Source organism: Bos grunniens, chromosome 3 (assembly GCF_055505025.1).
Source record: "Bos grunniens cultivar Pamir isolate PY7600 chromosome 3, Bosgru_T2T1.0, whole genome shotgun sequence".
Lineage (NCBI taxonomy): Eukaryota > Metazoa > Chordata > Mammalia > Artiodactyla > Bovidae > Bos > Bos grunniens.
This window is the reverse complement of record NC_141167.1, coordinates 75,195,183-75,211,648: the sequence shown is the minus strand read 5'-3', so window position 1 is coordinate 75,211,648 and position 16,466 is coordinate 75,195,183. Positions and strand designations below refer to the sequence as shown.

The 16,466-nt window shown below is 35.6% G+C and overlaps 1 protein-coding gene across 1 annotated transcript in view; it reads left to right on the top strand.

Annotated features, from left to right (window-relative positions):
- DPYD (dihydropyrimidine dehydrogenase) overlaps positions 1–16,466 on the top strand; it is a 927,694-nt gene that overhangs the window by 736,270 nt on the left and 174,958 nt on the right. Inside the window, exon 19 of the mRNA XM_086391370.1 lies at positions 14,508–14,650. Within this exon, the coding sequence (XP_086247496.1) occupies positions 14,508–14,650 (143 nt within the window). The remainder of the gene's footprint in view (positions 1–14,507; positions 14,651–16,466) is intronic.

The following is a 16,466-nucleotide window of genomic DNA, read 5'->3' as shown; positions in this document are numbered from 1 at the left end:
TTCAAAGCACTAAAATATCAGGGGACACATGGATAAGCACATATTGAGGCTAGATGACCAGTTTAAGCCCCCAGTTGCCCTCTGGTATAAAAGAAGTTTCCAGAATACACCCATGATCTAACATAGTGTAAGAGTGCCTCTAGGTAATAGTTTGGAAGATCTTGTAAAGAAATGTAATGTTAAATTATTTTCCCTTTCCTAATTGCTTGACCGTGTGCTCTGCTTTAATGCTTGCTGCAGATTCCTGCAATATTTATGATGTTTTTTAAGACCATAAATGCATTTATGAAAATGAAAATGTGTGATACTAGTAACAGCTGTTGAATGGAGTGGAACTTGTACACTCTTCCATTACACAAGCTTCCTAAGTTGTAAAAAGAAGAAACATTATTTTAATTTTAATTGCAACTTCTGATGGATAAAAATCCTATTACTTTTATTTTTTTATTTTTTTTAATTCTATTTTATTTTTAAACTTTACATAATTGTATTAGTTTTGCCAAATATCAAAATGAATACATCACAGGTATACATACTTTTAAAATCAGACTACAAAGATCCTTATGATCTATATAAAGGCTACAACCAGGGACATGTGTGTGTGTTTGTCACTCAGTCCTGTCTGACTCTTTGTGACCCCATGGATTGTAGCCCACAAGCTCCTCTGTCCATGAAATTCTCCAGGCAAGAATACTGCAGTGGGTTGCCATTTCCTTTTCCAGGGGTCTTCCCAAACCAGGGATCAAACCCGGATCTCCTGCATTGCAGGCAGATCCTTTTACCATCTGAGCTACTACATAGACTATATATTCTGTTTAGTTTCCTTGGAGAAATATTTTTCATTAGCAATGAGATAAATCTGGGCTTCTTTCATTTTATTATATCTTTTTTTCAGACATTCATAAGAATTCAAAAATTCTCATGCCAACTCAGTAGTTTAAAAATCAGGTTTTAAAATAAAGTATCGTATAGAAATTCATAGCAATATCTGGGGAGTGGGGGTGTTGCCCTCTGCTTACCAGGCAACACCCCCATGCAACCCAAACTCATTGTATATGGTTCCCCAACCTGAGAGGCTACTTTAGTTTTGTTATTAATGTAACAGTCTCAGAAACATGAATTATTCATTACTGTAACTGCAGTTTTGCCCACCTTGTCCCCAACCCTTGCCAGAATTTGAAATATCCTAGTTCTGAACCCCAAACCTACCTACTCGTCTCTCAAGAGCCTAGCTGGTATCCTGCATCTCTCATAAAGCCTTTCTGAACCACTTCAGTCTTCCTGGATCATCCTATTCTGAGTTTCAACACTTCTTCAGTCTGGTTCAGATAATCAGAATGTGAACATGTGTTGCCCATGTCTTCATTATAGCTACTTAGTCTCATAAGCTCAGTGAGAGGAAATACTTTTATTGCTGCCTTTTAGCAACTGACATCATACTAGGTACAAGAAATAATTTTGACTAACAATGATTTCTCATTTTTTACCCTATTGAAATGTAGGAAGAAATTTTACTGTCAGTTAGTTGAGAGGGCAATTACTGATCAGTAGAGCAAATATTGGTGAGTAGAGCTCCTACTTTCCAAAGTGCCTAGTCAGTTTACAGGAGCATTGGTCCTCAAAGGGTTCTGATAGAGTCCAGCTGGAGATGACCTTGTCCACATTATTATTTTTAAACATATGTCAGAACACCTATCATCAAAAAGTCTATGGATAACAAATGTTGGAAAGAATGTGGGGAAAAGGGAACCCTTGTACCTGTTGGTGGGAATGTAAATTGGTAAAGCTACTATGGAGTAGTAAATTGCTACAGCTATTATGGAGTTTCTCCAAAAAGCTAAAAACAAGACTACCATGCTATGCTAAGTCACTTCAGTTGTGGCCGACTCTGTGCGACCCCAGAGACTGTAGCCCACCAGGTTCCCCCATCCCTGGGATTCTCCAGGCAAGAACACTGGAGTGGGTTGCCATTTCCTTCTCCAGTGCATGAAAGTGAAAAGTGAAAGTGAAGTCGCTCAGTCGTGTCCGACTCTTTGCAACCCCATGGAATTGATCCAGCAATTCCACTCCTGGGTACACATCTGAAGCAAATTAAAACACTAATTCAAAAATATACATGCATCCAGTGTTTATAGCAGCACTATTTATAATAGCCAAGATATGGAAGCAGCCCAAATGCCCATCAGTAGACTAATGGATAAAAAGGTGGTATATACACAGTGGATTACTACTCAGCCATAAAAAATGAAATCCTGCCATTTGCAGCAATGTAGATAGAGATAGAGAACATTTTATTTATTGAAATAAGTCAGAGAAAAACAAATATTGTATATCACTTTTATGTGGAATCTAAAATATATTACAAATGAATATATGCAAAACAGAAACAGACTCATAATATAAAAACAAGCTAGTGGTTTCTGATGAAGAGAGGGAACGGCGGGACGAAATAGGAGAATGAGATTAAGAGATACAAACTACTGTGTATAAAATAGCTAAGCAACAAGGATGTATTGTATAGCACAGGAAACTAAGCTATGCTCTCGTGATAACATTCAATGGAGTATAGTCTGTGAAAATACTGAATCATTGTGCTGTACACCTGAAATTAATATATTATTATAAATTAACTATACTTCAATAAGAAAAAAAATTTAAGTCCATTATTATCTTTGAGAGGTGTCCACCCCAGAGAAGAGAACAAAAACTTCAGTGCTTGCTGTACAACCTGGGTTTCATCAGGCTGTGAGAAATACAGCCTTATCATAGGGCACAGAAATTTACACTGGTAATTCATTGTCAAATAAAAAGAACGAGAATAAAAGGAAAATTTTGACGGTAGAGCAGGTGCGACCATGGACACCCTGACCGTGGAAACACCCACAGTGTAAACTGAGTACAGAATTTCAGAGAGGAAAGAAATATATGACATTCCAAAGAAAGAGATAATATGATCCTAACGAATATGAGAACTCTTTTTGTTATTTTTTATGTCTTCAGAAAAAGGCTCATTTTTAAATGTCCTGGGTCTCCAAGAGCAAAGCCTACTTCTAATTATCAGCATTACCATCATTTTAAACTTCCTCTTTCTCTTCTTCAAATAACCATTTTTGAACACACATAGACTGTGAGATTTTTATGTGGTTTCATAACATTTGTCCTGAACATTCTTAAGCAAATCAAATGAGAAATATTTATACACCAAATTTGCTAACTCATGGTTCCGAATCTCTTCACCAAGGAAATATGTGTATTTTTAAATAGTCATATATTTATATATATATAGGTAAATTTGTTGTATTTACAGGTTTATAGCACTGCCAGAAGTACTTAAACAAAAGAGACAGAAGGATATGGTAATCTGGAAATAAAGAAAAACCCTCAAATTCAAACCTATCAATGTATTTTATGGTCACATTGTGAACTAATTATTTTATTGCTATAATGTGTTACTTCACTACATGACCCTGTCTTATGTACATTTGGTATTTAACTTTTCTGAATTTCTTCATCTGTACAGGGGGAATAATGCATATACAACTTGTTGTGAAGATAGAAATAATGTGTAAGTAACTTAGTAGTGAAAGTGAAAATGTTAGTCACTCAGTTAGGTACAACTCTTTGCGAACCCATGGACGGTAGCCAGGCTCTTCTGTCCATGGAATTCTCCAGTCAAGAATACTGGAGTGAGTTGCCATTCCCTTCTAGAGTGGATCTTTCCAATTCAGGGATCAAATCCCAATCCCAGTTGGGAAGACCTGGAATCTTCCCAATCCCAGGCCTCCTGATTTGCAGGCAGATTCTTTACGATCTGAGCCAACTTAGTAGTTCAGTTTAGTTCAGTCGCTCAGTCATGTCCAACTCTCTGTGACACCAGGGACTATACAACACCAGGCCTCCCTGTCCATCACCAACTCCTAGAGCTTGCTCAAACTCATGTCCATCGAGTCTGTGATGCCATCCAACCATCTCATCCTCTGTTGTCCCCTTCTCCTCCTACCTTCAGTCTTTCCCAGCATCAGGGTCTTTTTCAGTGATTCAGTTCTTTGCATTAGGTGGCCAACGTATTGGACCTTCAGTTTCAGCATCAGTCTTTCCAATGAATATTCAGGACTTATTTCCTTGAGGTTGGACTGGTTGGATCTCCTTGCAGTCCAGGGGACTCTCAAGAGTCTTCTCCAACACCACAGTTCAAAAGCATCAATTCTTCATCGCTCAGCCTTCTTTATGGTCCAACTCTCATATCCATACATGACCACTGGAAAAACCATAGCTTTGACTAGGCAGACCTTTCATGGCGAAGTAATGTTTGCTTTCTAATATGCTGTCTAGGTTGGTCATAGCTTTTCTTCCAAGGAGCAAGCATCATCTAATTTCATGGTTGTAGTCACCATCTGCAGTGATTTTGGAGCCCAAGAAAATAAAGTGTCACTGTTTCCATTGTTTCCCTATTTGCCATGACGTGGTGGGACCAGATGCCATGATCTTAGTTTTTTGAATGTTGAGTTTTAAGCCAACTTTTTCACTCTCCTCTTTCACTGTCATTAAGAGGCTCTTTAGTTCTTCTTCACTTTCTGACATAAGGGTGGTGTCATCTACATATCTGAGGTTATTGATATTTCTCCTAGCAGTCTTGATTCCAGCTTGAGCTTCATCCAGCCCAGCATTTCACATGATGTACTCTGTATATAAGTTAAATAAGCAGGGTGACAATATACAGCCTTGACATACTCCTTTCCCGATTTGGAACCAGTCTATTGTTCCATGTCCAGTTCTAACTGTTGCTTCCTGACCTGCACACAGACTTCTCAAGAGGAAGGTCAGGTGGTCTGGTATTCCCATCTCTTTCAGACTTTTCCACAGTTTATTGTGATCCACACAGTCAAAGGCTTTGGCATAGTCAATAAAGCAAAAGTAGATGTTTTTTCTGGAATTCTTTTGCTTTTTCTATGATTCAATGGATGTTGGCAATTTGATTTCTAGTTCCTCTGGCTTTTCTAAATCCAGCTTGAACATTTGGAAGTTCTCAGTTCACATACTATTGAAGCCTCACTTCAACAAAAGAGAATTTTGAGCATTACTTTGCTAGAGTGTGGGATGAGTGCAATTGTGTGGTAGTTTGAGCATTCTTTGGCATTGCCTTTCTTTGGGATTGGAATGAAAACTGGCCTTTTTGAGTCCTGTGGCCACTGCTGAGTTTTCCAAATTTGCTGGCATATTGAGTGCAGCACTTTAATAGCATCATCTTTTAGGATCTGAAATAGCTCAGCTGGAATTCCATCACCTCTACTAGCTTTGTTCGTAGTGGTTTCCTAAAGCCCATTTGACTTTGGACTCCAAGACACCTGGTCTAGGTGAGTGATCACACCATTGTGGTTATCTGGGTCATGAAGATCTATTTTGTATAGTTCTTCTGTGCATTCTTGTCACCTCTTCTTAATCTTTTCTGCTTCTGTTAGGTCCATACCATTTCTGTCCTTTATTGAGCCCATCTTTGCATGAAATGTTCGCTTGGTATCTCTGATTTTCTTGAAGAAATCTCTAGTCTTAGTAGAGCACCTGGTATTCAGTAGACCCTTAGGAGTATTTTCTTTTTGCTATAAAATGATACAGCCATTGGTTTTGAATTCTAGTCCGGTTTTATCATATTGAAGGCCTACAGCTTAAAAATTGTGACAGTCTCAGAGAGTTTTATCTCTGGTGACTCAGAAACACACCATGAGCCCTTATCAGTAGGTCTTAGAATAGGGAGCTGAATAACAAGGAAGAAGCTGAGATCCAAACCCTGGTCCATTTTAAATGCTAAATACCAGCTGAGATGTAAAAGCGGTTCATAGTTTTTCTTGATAACTCTGCTTTGAAAATTTGCATCATTTTGTAAGTAAAAATATACTTAAATATTTTAAAAATGAGAGTAAGAAAAATTCTCTACTTATTTCTCTTGTGTAGAGGTTACTGAACAAATAATATGGTGAGTATATTTTGCATATTCATAGATTCACATGATTTTAATTAACACCAGCCAATTGCATGAACCAATTTGCAAAACTTTCCATTCTTGTTTCCAAAGAGAATACATATGTTGTAGCATCTACTATGAAAACTAACCAAGTTGGAAATAGCAGCAATGTACTTATTTCAGTAATCTTTTTTCTTTTGTCTGTGTGTCTTTACTCAATGTTAACATGTCTGCATGCTGAATTTCTTTCTAAATCTGAATGTCCTTGCTGACCATATTGAAGAATGTGCTTACTGTACTGTTTCATTAAACCGCTGTGTTATCGGGTAATTGTTTAAGCATAATGCCATAGCACTATCAAAAGGAAAGGTGAACTAATGGCATTTGCAAATGTCAGGGATTATCTTAACACTTTTATTATAGTTTATAAAAAAGTAGGTTCAGGGCGTTTCATGGCAATTATTTCTACAGAAATTGGTTATTTAAATAAATTGCTAATTATCTGAAGAGGACAGTATTGAAAATGCTACTAATGAGTTGTTTAATAAGTGTAGCTTGTGGTGGCCACCTACAGGTTGAAAATAGAAAGAACATATAGAATAATTATGCCCAGATATCACATATAAATACTCTATATTTTTCCTTCTAGTAATAAATTCAAGGAAATGTGTCTCTTCATGCCATCCTTTGAGTCTTGGACAGTGTAGTCAGTTCCTAATTTTTCATAGATTATGATTTTGTTCTAAATCAAATTTCATTTGCTTCCATAATTATCTTTGTGCTATAATCCCTAAATACAATTTCATTATAATTTGTAATCCAAACTAGGTGCTTTTTGAGTGAAAGGGGATGGTATTTATCATTGCATCATGTAATTCCAAATAAATATAGGTGTGACAAACTGGGACTTCCTAGGCAAGCTGGGTCATAAATTACTATTGTTTCTATCTGATTCCTAACCGACAATTATACTTGTATTCTTGCTTTTATCATATGTGGACAACAATTCTTTTTTAGTTACAAAATTAGTTATAAAATTTAGTCTTATTTTTTTTAAAATTTATTGAAGTATATTTGACTTATCCTTCTCCAGGGGATCTTCCCAATCCAGGGATCGAACCCAGGTCTCCCACTTTGTAGGTGGACGCTTTACCATCTGAGCCACCAGGGAAGCCCATATTGAATGCATTGAATGTTAAAATTTGACTTTCACTTATAATCAATCCTTTTATATGTTAGCTTCATCACTGGTATCTATTGGGAAACCACAGAGCATATAAAATTACTCCTTAAAATACCATGACAAAGTTCATAGTATCCTGGAATTTTTAATTGGAAGAGATCATATAATCCAATATTTTCTATGGTACAGAGGTCTTTTCAAATGGCCACTACCTGCCAAATACCCATTTAGTTTCAAGTGATAGGGGCATAGCAATGTAGCTACTTCTGTTGCTGAATTTGCAATTGGCAAATTTTAATGATATTAATGATAAAAAATAATAATAAAACCAAAAGTGTGTGCTTAACCATTGGTTCTAGTTATCTTTTGAGAAAAAACATAGATGGAATCTTTCTTCATGATTACCTCTTAAATACTTGAAGACAACCATTAGATTATTAATTCTTTCAGCCATTTTATACACCACACATATGCATATTATTGTTTAAAATTTTTATTTAAAAATTAATTTTATTGTAGCCAAAACAATGGAATTAACTTTACATAATAAACTATTTGCATATAATATATGTATGTATGTGTGTATATATATATATATATATATACATATATACATCTTAAATTGTGGGGATAGAATTTATTTTGACAGATATTGTTAAAATTAAAATTGCATACTTTAGTAATAGAACTCAGTATCCTTAATTGATATAAGTGTGATACATTTTCTTGCTTTCTTGTATTCTGCTAAATCACTGTAGCCTAAATTACTTCATAAAACTGACAATTAGCTTTACTGAAATTTAACTTTACTGATTTTGCTTACCCTTTGATTCCAAACAAAACTATTTATATGCTTTTTCTAGCTCTGGTTCCATCTCATTATGTGTGTGTGTCTGTGAAAGAAAGACAGGGACAGAGATCACAGTCATCCTGTTCACCCTATTTTGGATATATTCTGTTAATATTTTACTTAAAATATTAGATATAGAACCAAAAGTGCTCTTCTGAAGGTACAGAGAGTAGAAGCACTGCACATCTTGTACATAAAAGTTTCACAGCACAGAATCTGAAAATGCCTATTCCTATATTGTTTTAGACACATTATAAAAAAAGGTCATTTTTCATTGCAGAAGTGAATGACACTTTCTTACCTAAGAGAATCAAATAATATGGAAGTACAGATATCAAACTTGAAAGTTCTTCAGCCTGTTTCCCCAGAGATAATGTAGCAGTTTAAAACACAGTATTCTGTGCATTTACATGTCCACATACTAAGTGTAATCATATTTTTTCTTTACCTAAAATGGGACCACACCCTATATATTGTTCTGTTACTTGTGATTTAACACATAACTATGTATCCTAGACATATTTCCATGTCAATTTTAAAGGTTTCCTGCAGCATCACATGAATGAACTATAATTTATTTTCTAGCATAACTACTAGTGATTATTTAGGTTGTTTTTCACTGTTTTGTTATATAAAACAGTATTTCAAGGAACATTTTTGTGCATGTAACTTTTTATCTATGCACTAATGGATTATATTTCTCAAAATGGGGTTTCAGGATAAGACATATACCTTTAGATATTGCAATTGCATTATAAATCTAATAAAAGTTCATCACACAAATAAATGCATTTGCAATCATAGACTTAAACTATATTTTTTGGAAATGAAATGACTTAGGATCTCCAAATTTACTGTCTAGAATATTAACTAACACCCCTTAAGTATTAAGTGTTTAACCACACATGTTTCTAGTGAATGCTTATTTCTCTGGTCAACTTTCTGTGACTTCAGTAGTAATATCAACCTTTATACACTACAAACCAGGCACTGGACTGAATGCTTTCCACAAACTGTATCATGTAATAGTCCCCAAGTTGCTATGATATTGTTGTTGTTGATGTTCCTGTTTCACCGATACCAAAAACTGATGTTCTAGGAAGCTGAGGAGCTTGCTCAAAGTCACAATTGTGTAAAGTAATAGAGTCAAGACTTACACCTACTTGGGTGGACTTTCGAAACTGAGCATTGGACCCCAGGCAGAACTGATACTGGCTTTCTGAAGGTGATGCTCATCATAAGCTGCACTGTCAGCTCTCAGTTCAAAAGTACGGGCTCCACACAGAGATTTGATCTTTAAACTTTTAAACTGCGACATCAAACAAGTTTTATTCAGGTTGAACTACCCTTTCTTCACATACATGATAGCATCTACCTGCCCAGCACTGCAAGGGTTAAAACTCACGCTGTATATGAAGCCCCGGTCTCCCTGTCTAGTATTAGGGAATTTGGAAATCACTTCATGAGCAAGCACCCAGAGAGGTAAATGTCCCCTTCTTTGGTAAATAGTATTAATTCTATTGCTTTAAAATAAAATGTCTAGCACATTCTAGGTACCAAATTATTGAATATGAATTGACTATGAACATATTGAATATGTTATAAAGCAGATAAACAGTTATAAAGATATAAAGACTGGGGGAAATTTTCTTGAAATACTTAACAAAATTAAAACATCTCATAAGAAAAATTTTAGTTTTACAATAAGCCTGAAATAACAATATAAAACAACTGGTTTTCTCTCTCCCATTTCTCCTGTTTAGATTTCACATCTCTTGATATAACCCTGATCCTTCTAGTACTTCAGTTTCTGGTTGAATTATGCTAATTTTCTCAGGGGACTTTAATCCGTGTGTAGAGATGTATTTTTAATTAGTTGTGCTTTACATATTTATCAGTATATTAGGTTCATTAACATTTTAAAGTTGTTTTAAAATATACATTTTTGGTGCTTGATTTATGTGTTTTATAAAAATCAATCTCTCAACTCCTAAATCCTTGAAAGTTTAGATTTGCTACTATTTTCTTTCTTCTGTGTGATGTTAAAACTGTTAACAATTAGGCAGTCAAAGTTCAATTTCTAATGAATTTGTTATCCACTTAATTCATTATATTTTAATTAATGTAAGCAAATTAAAACTACATTTTCTTTTTGTATACACAGTGAGCACGAGTGAGTATTATAACCCAATTTCTGTTTTATTGCCAGCTAGAGCTATTATCAGGGAGTTTATTGTGGACTTAGCTCTAACAATTAATTCTGTAACAGTAGCTGTCCTAGAAGTCAAATGATTAAGGCAAAAACAAACAGAATTAAACTCAATTATTCAAAATTTCAGTTATCCAAAATTAGCATATGTTCTACACTATCTTGCCCATTAAAAAAGTCTTTTCTCTTCAAGGATTTAGTCATTCTAAGTAAAGTTCTGCTTACTTCTCACAAATAAGCTCAAGTTCTGATGTCGTTAAAAGTTTTGCATATTGATTTAGGGCATGGACCTTCTGATTCTCAAAAAAAAAAAAAATGTAATATATGGATGTCTGTGTTTGAGATTTTTAGCTTTGGAGTCAGTTAATCCTACCAGCATCATGACATCACTCAATAGAGACGGGGAGAAGAAGCAGAAGATGGTTCTTCTAAGGGAGCAGAGGTTATAAAGTTTCATCATCCTAGGCATCATGCTTTTGTCCACAATAAAAAAAAATTGCATTACTAAGCACACAGCAACAACCTAGAAGGCACAAAGTAAGCTAAAAAAATGCTCCCTCTGAAATCAGTTGTCCTTTTAGGGTAGTACAGGTTATAATAGCAAACATTTGTATAATATTTGGCACCTCCCTGGTGACTCAATCAGTTTGCAATACCAGAGACCCAGGTTCAACACCTGGGTCAGGAAGATCCCCTGGAGGAGGAAATGGCAACCCACTTTCATATTCTAGCCTGGAGAATCCTGTGGACAGAGGAGCCTGGCAGGCTACAGTCTATGAGGTGGCAAAGAGTCAGACACACCTGAAGCGACTTAGCACACACATATAATCTTTATCATGAGCTAGCCCTTTATATATATATATATATATAATCCTCAGAACAGCTCTGTGAAGTTATTAAAATTTTATTATGTTATAGATTAAAAGATTAAGAAATTTTCATAAGATTACACAGCTTGTAAATAGTGGAGCTAGAATTTTAACCTAAGCAGTTGAGCCTGTTGTTTCTTTGATACTGTAACTAGTTCATCTTCAAATTCTCTTCTTTCTAGGAGTAATTATAAAATATATGATGTTTAAATGAATGCAGAGTTTTCTTAATGGTACATGTCTTGGCGTCAGTGTTGGAACTCACAGGTCTGGTTCACATTTGTTTGTTTCTTTGTTTGAACCTGCAGCTTTTTTCAAAATGTGGGGATTCAGGATGGCTAACTTTCCTTGGCATATCCTACACATTTGAAATGGAAACGCTTGATGTAACTGAATTCCCCATCAGGCCCATCTGGTTATCCCATGTAGATGAAGACTTAATTTAAATTGCATGTTTCCTATTAGTTAATTTAAGCTAATAGGATTTCAATTTTTTAAGTTTAAACCTTGTTGTTTCCTTTAGGATGGAGTCTACTTTTAATTCCTTGAGCTTCTTGAACTGGCCTCTTCCTCCCTGGTTTTTGATCTAAAATCATTAATTACCATAGCAGTGCCAAAATTAAAAAAAAAATTATCTCAATAGTCATGATTCTGAAAATCTTTATGCATTTTGATTAACATATGTATAATCTTGTGTGGTATTGATATATATGACCAGAAGTTTTATTTTTATATTGAATCTATTATTTCCTCATTTCTGTCATTTTAAAACTAAAAAAAATTTCTGTATGACAATTTGAAAGATCTTTTTATGTACCTTCAGTTTCCTTCCAAAAACCTTCCATGGCAGATAAAAGTCATTTTTAAAACCTACTCCCCATAAAAAATGCTGAGAACAGGTAGATTATATTTCATTTAAATCAAGTTATTAAGAAAACCAATCAAATAGAATTTATAATGGAAATTAAAACTGAATTTACTATTACCCAGCAACAGAAGGATCCATTTCTTCATTTTTGGATCACATTTCCTTAGAGAACATAATTACTCTTAATTTTTAAAAAGATACCTTTATTAGTTTGAAAGGTTTTCATGTTCATTAGGTAAATTAGAAAAGCTTTAGAAAAAGAAGGGAAACATCAAGTAGAAAACATCTTATTGACCTAACAGAACATTTTAAAATGCCACTGAGGGTTTGCTGATGTTCTTTAACACCTGTGTAATAATGTTGCCCTTTAAATGGAACTGGTTAAATTTTCAAAGCTGTGTTCTGGGATTTTGCCATTTGATGTCCATTAATATCAATTCAAATATGTGGCCAAATCCCTGTGTACCACTTTGAAACTTTACCCCTTAGTGTTAATGATAGTCTTCTAACAGTGCAGTTAGAAATAAATTATTTATCTGCTTAGCACAAATTTCCTTTACTCTCTAGGGTCAACTGAATAAGAAAAAAAAAAATCCCAATATTTCTTTATTGCTTCAAAGTAACATGTGTGTAAAGGAGCCATCAACTTCATATATATTGAACATGTCATTTATATTATGCCAGGATAGCTATATGTCTGTCTAAAAGATTCAAGTTACAAATTCCCTAAAAATGCTTTCCTCTAACCTTTACTCTCGAAATTTCTTTTTAGTATAGCTGAAGATATGTTTTTACAAGTATGTGTGTGTGTATTCTTTCCATGCATCCTCCTGTCCACTGTGTTCACCTTTTTCAATGATTAAAACATTCAGACTAAGAAGAAGTCACTGCTAAATATTTTAAAATAGAAATAGGGTTCTGATGTTCAGTTTCTAAATGGCCCTAACTTTCTGCCTTGTATTTAAATGTCAGTTATGGAATTCCGAAGTTTCAGCATTGAATGTTCTTGCCTAAGAATACTAATATCCAGAGGAAGATATTTTTAGGTTTGGGAGCACCAAGTAGTCATTTCCACAAACATTTTGGTGTTGAATGCAAAAGCATTAGTTACACATAAATCCAGTTTCATCTGAAATAAAGAAGATGAAAAGAAAACCACCGATTTTATTTTTTTAATTGTTATTTTTTTTTAATTTATTTCTGTTTACTTACTAACTCTTGGCTATGCTGGGTCTTCATTGATGTGAGGGCTTGTCTCTAGTTGCAGTGACTAAGGGCTGCCCTGTAGTTGTGTGCAGACTTATTGCAGCACACGGGCTCAGTAGTTGTGGCTCCTAGGCTCTAGTGCGCAGGCTCAGTAGTTATGGCACACGAGCTTAGTTGCTCCTCGGCATGTGGGATCTTCCTGGATCAAGGATAGAACTCATGTCTCCTGCATTGGCTGGTAGATTCTTTACCACTGAGTGACCAAGGAAGCCCAACCACTGATTTTAATGAAAGCTCTTTGTGCTTCCTTAATGGGAACACCAATAAATACATACTGAGAATACTGGTAAAGATGCTGGTGAAGGTGGACAGGATGCCAAAGGACTCACCACCAAAGACTTGTTTTTACCTTTCACTTTAGTTGTTTGTGGAGGTCTGGTTGAGGCAATGCCACATTCTTGCACAAAAGAAACTACTTTTACTTCAGAGAATGCCTTTAAGGGACCATTGACTTATGAGTGTACATCAGAAATATTGAACTACATAGCTATATTGTGAGAACATTAATTTACTCCAGATTGTGTTAACCCTTGAGAGTCTAAGGAGCCTTATAAAGTGTAATCATGTGAAATATGACCTAAAAAATGATGTCTTCTGTCCATCCCTGCAGCTTTTATTACACTTAGCAAATAATGTATTGGTGATGTTTGGTTAAATAATGTATAAAAAATCAAGTATACAATCTCTAATTACTGAATTCTAGTCAATTCTCTTTAACTTGGTTAAAAATTTCTAACATATGAAAAATTAGATTAGGCTCACTGTGTTTCGTCAGATTTGGGAAAATACATGTAAAGTGCAATATGGAATCTGTAAGTTCATCAGCACCTTACTTGTTTTGCAGTATCTCGATTCACACCAGCTGCTTTATACTTCGTGGAAACATAACAGAGCTGTATGTCTATTTATGCACTGTATGTGGTTGTTTTTCTTTTACAAAATCTGCCATTCCTTGTTCTTTCTCAAACAGATGCTTGAGTGTTCCATACAATCTTTTACACAGTACTATATATCAAACTGTAGTATGTATGTATTTTATGCAGGAGTTTGCATTGCTCTACCCACTTGCATAACATTCCTGCATGCAATAATAGCATCAAAGTCCTTAAAATAAGAATATATCCATTTATAAATTAACATACTTTGAAACATAGCAATGTTTCTATTTTGCATACTCATATATCTTAAGTAGAGATGAAATTGAATTTTGTCTAGTACAACACTGCCATCACACAGTAGTGTTATAAGGCGGTATGCTCAAGTGGTCAATACTCTAACCACTGATCACCCTTATTTTCCATAGGCACAGCCATCAGACCTATTGCTTTGAGAGCTGTGACCACCATTGCTCGTGCTTTGCCTGAATTTCCCATTTTGGCCACTGGTGGAATTGACTCAGCTGAAAGTGGTCTTCAGTTTCTCCATGGTGGTGCTTCGGTGCTCCAGGTAGTACTTGTGTTTGTCTGTCCCTTCATAAAGCTCCATCTAACAAATAAAGGGTAAATTATGTGACAACAAATATGTTCTTGTAGGGTCTTGTAAGAAAGAATCCTTGTGGAATCAAACTGGGTGGCACTTATTAAGTTTCTATTATGAGTTGAAAACAACCCTGAGGTTCATTTCCTGTCCTTTTAAGAACTTATAAACCCTCTATTTTTTAAACATATTTGTGCACCTGTATGTTTCTAAAATAAATGGGATCAGGTACCAAAATGCATACTGTGCTACTGGATAAAAACCAAATACATGAGGAAACCTGGGTGAAAGCAAAATCTTGACTGGAAAATAAAAGAAGCTGAAGGTAAGGCCAATACAAAATCTCTGCTGTATGGTACTGTAAGGATTAACAAAAGTGACTCTGAACTTCCTGGTAGCCAAAGCAAGGAAATCACAGTTTTTCAAAATATACAAATAAATTAGTTGTGTACCTTCTTGTGATATAAAGCTGAAGGAGATTTTTTCATTGTTTTCATAAAAGGATACTCTGAGATGTAGTGATCATACTCTTATTGCTGCTGCTGCTAAGTCACTTCAGTCGTGTCCAACTCTGTGCGACCCCATAGACGGCAGCCCACCAGGCTCCCCCGTCCCTGGGATTCTCCAGGCAAGAACACTGGAGTGGGTTGCCATTTCCTTCTCCAATGCATGAAGTGAAAAATGAAAGTGAAGTCGCTCAGTCGTGTCCGACTCTTAGCGATTCCATGGACTTCAGCCCACAACGCTCCTCCGTCCATGGGATTTTCCAGGCAAGAGTACTGGAGTGGGTTGCCATTGCCTTCTCCATACTCTTATTAACCCTCTACAAATAACTTAGAAATCACTTTATTTTTTATTAATTATATACTTGCTTTTTACATTATAGTCTTGTTCAGTGTAGATGCAGTACAGTGCCTTCACATTTTATAGTATAAGCATTACTCTCAGGGGCCAGATATGCAGGTTTCAGTGATGTGATGTGAACCAGAGGTAAAATTTTTCACATGGCAAGTAGGCTGTGACTTCTGAGGTAATATTCCTTTAATATGGCTTCTTACTACCTAGCATTGATGGTAATTGGGGAGCAGAGTGTTTGGCATCACTTATATTCTCTGGCAAAAATGTGAAGTGTAAAATAATGTGCTGCCAATTTGACACTTGGAATTAACATCCCATTATGAAATATAAAGTGAAAACAATGTATATCAAAATGTTAATGGAGGCAGACTTCTGCTTCTAAGAAGATGGAGTAGATGTAATTTTTCCTATGCTTCTGAATTTTATATATAAAATTAACATAAAGAGACTCTGAAATGTGAGGAGAAGGCAGTCTGGCTAGGAATCTCAGGACCCAAGGCACAACAGAGTGGACAGTTTCCTGGGTTTTCTTTTTGCCTCATATATCCAGACTTGGATCCAAAGAAGCCAGCAACACAAAAACAACAGAGGTAGACCAAAAAAAAAAAAAAATATATATATATATATATATATACACACACCCCCTTTGTAGCTAGAGAACCAAGAAAGGGCAACCTAGCAGACAGAAAACTTTTAGACCATGACTGCTCTACTCCAGCCAAATACTAGCGCTAAAACCTGCAGTGCCAAACCTGTCCACACAAACAAAGTACAAGCATGAGTCTTAGACTTAGTCTCAGGAGGCTGTAGCAAGGCACCTAGCATTGCCTGTGGGCAGTAGTGATCCCCCACATGTTGGAGGCATGGTCTTCCATCCCACTGACAGTGATGAGGTATCCCTTCTCCTCCCCTTTGTCAGAGGAAGTCT